The sequence below is a fragment of the Dipodomys spectabilis genome, unplaced genomic scaffold (genome assembly GCF_019054845.1).
Source record: "Dipodomys spectabilis isolate Male_0828 unplaced genomic scaffold, ASM1905484v1 ptg000009l, whole genome shotgun sequence".
In the NCBI taxonomy this organism is placed as follows: Eukaryota; Metazoa; Chordata; class Mammalia; order Rodentia; family Heteromyidae; genus Dipodomys; species Dipodomys spectabilis.
In genome coordinates this window covers 25,571,664-25,577,906 of record NW_024870686.1, presented here as the reverse complement: position 1 = coordinate 25,577,906, position 6,243 = coordinate 25,571,664, and the positions used below count along the sequence as shown (strand labels likewise).

General features: G+C 35.2%; 1 protein-coding gene across 1 annotated transcript in view; it reads left to right on the top strand.

Moving 5' to 3' along the window:
• Positions 1 to 521: 521 nt before the first annotated feature.
• Galntl6 (polypeptide N-acetylgalactosaminyltransferase like 6) overlaps positions 522 to 6,243 on the top strand; it is an 813,988-nt gene continuing 808,266 nt past the window's right edge. The window contains exon 1 of the mRNA XM_042702130.1: positions 522 to 659. Coding sequence (XP_042558064.1) covers positions 522 to 659 — 138 coding nt within the window. The remainder of the gene's footprint in view (positions 660 to 6,243) is intronic.

The following is a 6,243-nucleotide window of genomic DNA, read 5'->3' as shown; positions in this document are numbered from 1 at the left end:
ACTCCCTCTCTTCCACTTTGGCTGCTAACCTGCCCCTCCCCTGCCTACATCTCCTACATTACCTCCGGGAGAGGGGAGGGGAGGGGGGAGAAAGATCGGGGGTCGGAGGGCAAAAGGCAACCACAAACCACTTCCCACTTATTGAAGCATCTAGCCTGGTATTGCCCTGTTCATCATTTACCACTCGTCTATAAAACGATCATATTTACTCCACTGCTTTATATTAATGGAGGGTCAATAAGACTTAATGATTTCCTCGGTGGAGTCATTTCTTTCTAAGCCAATAGATAATGCCTTCGTCATAGTTTTCTAAGAGGGGGAGAAAAGTAACTGTGCGTTTGTTCTGCAGATGGCCAACTCCCTCGGAATCGTGCAGACTTGGTGCTGAACACGCAGCAAAAGTTTGTAGCTTTCTCCTCAGTGGCTGGTGTTTGACCAGGGAGAGGAAACGACTTTGGATCTAAACCACAAGGAGCAGTCAGAGAACGGTCTCTAACTTTTCTTCTCGGTTACCATTGGCAATGAAGAGGAAACAGAAGAGATTTCTGCAGATGACTTTGTTATTCATGGTGGCTTTAATTTTCCTGCCCAATATTGGTCTTTGGTCTCTGTACAAGGATAAACACCTGGTGAAATCTACAGAGCCCGGGGAGCAGCAGGTAAGTGGCACCTAGAGAAAAAAGACCTCAGGAAGCTTAGCTAGAGCATGAAGTACCTATCTGGGCACCTGAGGAAGGAAGCTTGTTATCTATAGCCTTGGGTTCTTATCCTAAGTTATGACAGAGCTGATTTTTGTAAGACTAGAGACTTGGAGCTTTAGATTGGCAGTTGTTTTAAGATTGCAGCTGATAACATAGTGAAGCTGTGAAATAAAGTAGGAAAGAGTAGGAGAGAAAGGTCAAAAGCAGAAGGTCCCCTTTCACACTGGTGTTTTAGCTTGAAGTTCATGAAAAGTAGCTCTTTATTTGTGGGAGGTGGATGAAGGTTTGGTGCAAGTTCAATTACCATGCTTGGTGTTTGCCTTCTTGTCTTGTTTGCCTGTCGCTATGAAAGTGAATTGAGCCAACTAAGTCACTAAAATTGTGAAGTAGTTTTCACAAAACCAAGCTATAGCTTTCTATGTTATGGCTGTATTTTTTTCCCCCTCACCATGGGTTTTCACCTTGTGGAAACTTAAAAGTCTCTCCCCTGTTGCTAAGGTAGTGTGGCAGGGTCTATAGCCAGAGTTATTAAGAATATCCATTCAGCTTCACAGTCTGGTGGGAACAGTTTGTTGCTAAAAGCCTTTCTTCCTTCTTGAAAAGACCATTCAGGATGATAGAATTTTTTGTTTCTTTCTGCTTTGTATGTAACACATCTGGAGATACATGGATCACAACAATGTGTACAAACAACTGTCATGAATAAGAGTGCAAAATGTCCTTCAGAAAATACTAGGGAAAATACATATTTTAATTGTTTTTCTTATTAACCTATAAAACAGGTGTTGTAATCAAACTTTGAACAGTGGAATGAAGCCTTGTTCATGAAGTTGAAATAATACCATTCTCATTAGTCCTGTAGCTCACTTTGGAATATTAATATTTTTAATTTCAAGGGCCATCACCCCTTTGTACTATGCACTTTCCACGTATAAGTGTTAAGTAGTCTCTTTCTGGACAACAATAATATATATTAATGGCAGTTGAATGTTTGTTCTTATACTTAACCATGTTTAATTTCCTTTTTACACAGTGAGTAGTTAGTTATAAAGGATATGGAGGTAATCTACTTTTTCATTATGACACGAAGTCATTACTTATCTCTACACTTTAATGGAAACTAATTCCTATGCATGTTTAGTAGATTGAAGTTCTGAGGAGTAATTCCATTTAGTTGTTGATCTTCATCATCATTTCTCATAGGAATTTCACTGGGTTGAAGTCAATACTGTTTAATAATCCCTGTGTAAAGAAGGAGATAGGAATTTTAGATGTGAAACTTCTTTTCCCTACTTATTTCTTCAAACTTTAATATAAAACAGGATGTTAATAGTAGTTATCAACACCCTATGCAAAGTTCTATCCCAATGGTGGTAAAATAGGAGAAACTTGTTTATTCTTTGATTTTGCTAATTCAATTAACAATAACCCTCTGAAGTATTTGCTGCTATCACTAACATAAAACTGTAATTAATCTTATTAATGAGATCTTTACAATGTTCACATTGGTTTTATTGATTTTTGACCCCTAATGAGAACAGTGTTTGTATACTGGCATTAAAAAAATGAAATGTAGCAGTTCAACTCTCTGACTTGTCCTCATAATCTTCAAAGTAAGTTTTCTTGTTTTCAGTTCTTCTATAAATATCTGATAGCAATCCAGTAATGCACAGGAAAAGCACTAAAGTTTCTGACACTAGAGAGGAAGGGACACTCAGGAAATGCTGACTTAAAGCTATGGGAAAGTTTTGAAACCAAGAGAAGAAAAGGCACTGATTACTTTGAAATTAACTTTGACCATATTCTTTTGTATTTATGACTGACAACAACTTTTTAACAGAAAAAAAGAAAAAGGACATGCTCATGATCAATATTATAATTATTGGTCAAGTTATTAAATCATTAATATATTTGACTAAATGAACACTGACTTGTAATGATGAATTAAACATACTTGATATGTTGATATAGTATTTTACTAAACTATTTGTATTTCAGTGGTCATAAACTGGCTCAAGACATAGGTTTTCAATTGAAGCATGTAAGTTGGCTATTGAGTTAGTTACATTCAGGCCATTTATTTTTAAAACACCTTTTCAAGGCTGATTCCTACATGTGCTTCATAAGTCATTTGTTACTGCATTTTTCTCTAAGTTGTGAAATGCTGTAGACAAGAATAAGATGTTGATTGAGGCACTGACATAGTAACTACTAAAGTTATTCAAAGATGTCATGTGCCTATAGAAGAGGTCTAGTTTTACAGCTGTTGTGTCTACAACAGCCAGGTTGGTAGGTATTATATATGGCATGCCAGTCATTATAAACTTGAAAACCCTTTACATTTGTACAGTTTAATTTTTATAATTGGCTGCTGGAAAATAATTTTTGAAACTCAAAATCATGAAGTGGTAAATACTTTTTAAATGTCCTGAGCTTGTACTTTTCCAAATCACAACAGGAAATTTTGTTCTACCTACTATTTATTTTAAATTACACTTGATTTACAATCTGAGATAAAGCCCAAAAAAGTTCACAAGCGAAAAACACTGACAAAACTTTTTCTCACATAGGTTAGTATTTATGCTCTTCCCCAACATTTAATTATTTTATCAATAATTTGTATTTTGTTATAACATGTAACATTTACAACAATTCTGCAGAATATTTCATGCATTTCCACCATCTATATAGTGGCAAAGAATATAAATTAAATAAAAATTCCAAATATTTATCAAAGTGATTTTTGCCTGTTTTTCCTTCTTAAATCTGAGAAAGATTGGTAAAATAGTTCGAATACCATAAGTCAGTTCAAAAGTTTTCTGGCTTTTTTGTTATTGCTTGAGCATCTTAAAGTTGAAAGTAGATTACTGAGATGAATATTCAACTTTTGAGATGCTCAAGATTTGATAAAAATTTTCAATATTTTTTTTTAGTTATAAGACTATCGTAATTATGCTATTTTCAGTGGATATACTTTGTCTTTTTGTTGTTATTGAAGTTTCTCTTTTAAATATATTTAAACGTATGTATTGCAAAATGAGACAAATGAATGTCATTTATCTGATGAGGATGGTTGTGTGATTGTTGTATGCTACCTCTTAATTCCTTTCAGTTTTAAACAGGAATGTCTACTCCTCTCTGCTTTCAGATGCATGAACATTAAAGGTGTTAATTAAGTTATAAGTTAGGATGATATATTGAATAATGCAATGTTTTAAAACAAAAATACTGCCTCTGGTAGTATTATAATTCTCTTCCTAATCATTTGCTAAAGTGGATATAGAAATATACCACCCTAACACTTTATTTTCTCAAATACTTTAAATAGATTAGACAAACAATTTTTAAGTTATTGTTTGTTTAGACTTTAGATTGGAAACAAAATAAGTTGCAGTAATTTTCAGACTATACACAACATAAAAATGCTGCTGTGATATTTCCAGAATTTTACTTCAGACATTCTAAGAGTTGTTTAGAATGATTTCAGAAGCATCTGTACATTGAACAAGTGACACACTGAGCCTTTTTGAACTTGTGGGGCATTGTTATGTTTTTGATTTTCAAAATGTCTATTTATAAAATAGAGCTATTCATGCTTGTCACATAATGAGATGTATAAAATCCCGAGAGATCACACCTTGGAAGGGAAAAATATTGTGAGGTAATGTTTTGGTTTTAGTCACAGGCAGAACTGTGCTTAAGTGTCAGAGAACCTCCATTAAAAAAAATAATAAATCTCTCCCCAGAGATTGCTCAGAATCTTTGTCCAACTCTTCAACCTTAATAAGCCTCTCACTTCAAGGGGACTCCTTTTGATGGGGAGCATTTTTCCTATGGCAGTTTAAACATGTTTGATAGTATAAAAATATCAGATAATTGGCATGCAGAATATGCAAACTGGCCTATGATGTCTTTTCTCATGCTGATCACCAAAGCTGTAAAAGTACATCTTCCTTTCTCAGCAAATACTTCAAATATTGGAAGAGCTAAGGAGAGGAAATAAAAATGAAGGTTTTTTTCCCTCCTCTTCTGCACTTAGGAGAGTACATTCTCAGCACATTGGATGTGAAATAATGCATTAGTTTGAGCCATACTGTTCTTAATTAGCTGTGATGTAGATTTTAAATTAGGGTTTTAAAGGACCTTTTCTTGAATTTATGGAAAATCCATTCACAATCTCTGCAGGGTGGCACCGCACAGGCCACTGTAACAAGTGTCTTAATTATTTGCTGTGACCTAGTAGATCGCTACATGATTAGTTCATCACACTGCCCCATGGGAGACTGAGTGTGAAACACAGTCTTCTGTTTGCAATCTGGTACAAAATGAAAAAATGAGATAGCTTTTTCCCCCACAGTCTGTTCATTTCTAGATAGACAAGCTGAAGTGAATAAATCAGCCCCATCATTCTAGAATTTTCTCTGTGAGAAGCAAAGCCAGCTGAAATATGTAGACATAGAATAAGAAAGTTTGAGTGATTTAAGTGGTGTGGAACAGAAGATTGAGGGCATTTTATTATATTTTTAAAAAATTTCAGGAGTGGTCATGACAGTTTTTAGGACGTTTGCAATCACATCTCTCTTTATCACATTTGAATACAGGTAGAACTTGCAAAGAGACATCAAGGATAATCTTATTTACAAGACAAGCTGGAATTAAAATAGGGCAATCTCCTGCCATGGAAAAGGCATTTGGCTCAGCAGTGGATATGTTGTGTTGCAGTCATTCCTATTGTGTCTTGCTTAGTTTGCTGATGATGGACAGTTTGAAGACAGAATTTGTTCTTAAAACTATAAAGCAGGATTACTGGGTGCCAGTGGTCCATGCTTGTAATCCTAGCTACTTAGGAGGGTGAGATCTGGGGGTTGCAATTCAAAGTCAGCTAGAACAAGAAAGCCTGTGTGACTTATCTCCAATTAACTACAAAAAGGTTGGAAGTGTAGCTATGACTCAGTGGTAGAACACTAACCTTTAGGGGAAAAAAAAACAACTCAGAGATAGCACCCAGACCCTAAGTTCAAGCCCCAGGACTGAGACCAAAACAAACAAAAAATAGGAAATAATACTATATTGCTCTTCTCTTTATATTTGAATATTTTGTATAGTTGGTATTATTATGGAACCAAAGGAACAGTGGTACGAATAGGAAACTGCAGAGGACAATAAATGTAAAACAAGGCATCATGAATGAGTCACGTGGTCTTCTCTGTTTTTCAGGTGTCACGTCATAAGGCTATGGGGTATCTCAATCATCCCAAATGTAATTGTTGTTTGGATAGGCTATGCAACTAAGAATATATACTAGATAGGCACAAACACACAGGCATATGTACATGTTCATATATGAGTGTACATATATGTGTATACATCTATATATGTCTAATTTATTTAAAAATTAGGTGGAATAGGGCATGCTGTCATACTATCTACTCAAGAGATAGAGGTTTGATAACCATGGCATTAGGCCACCCCAGATAAAAGTTAATGAGATGCTAGGTCCAAATCATGCTAAGTATAGTGGTGTATTCCTGTAATGCTCTGA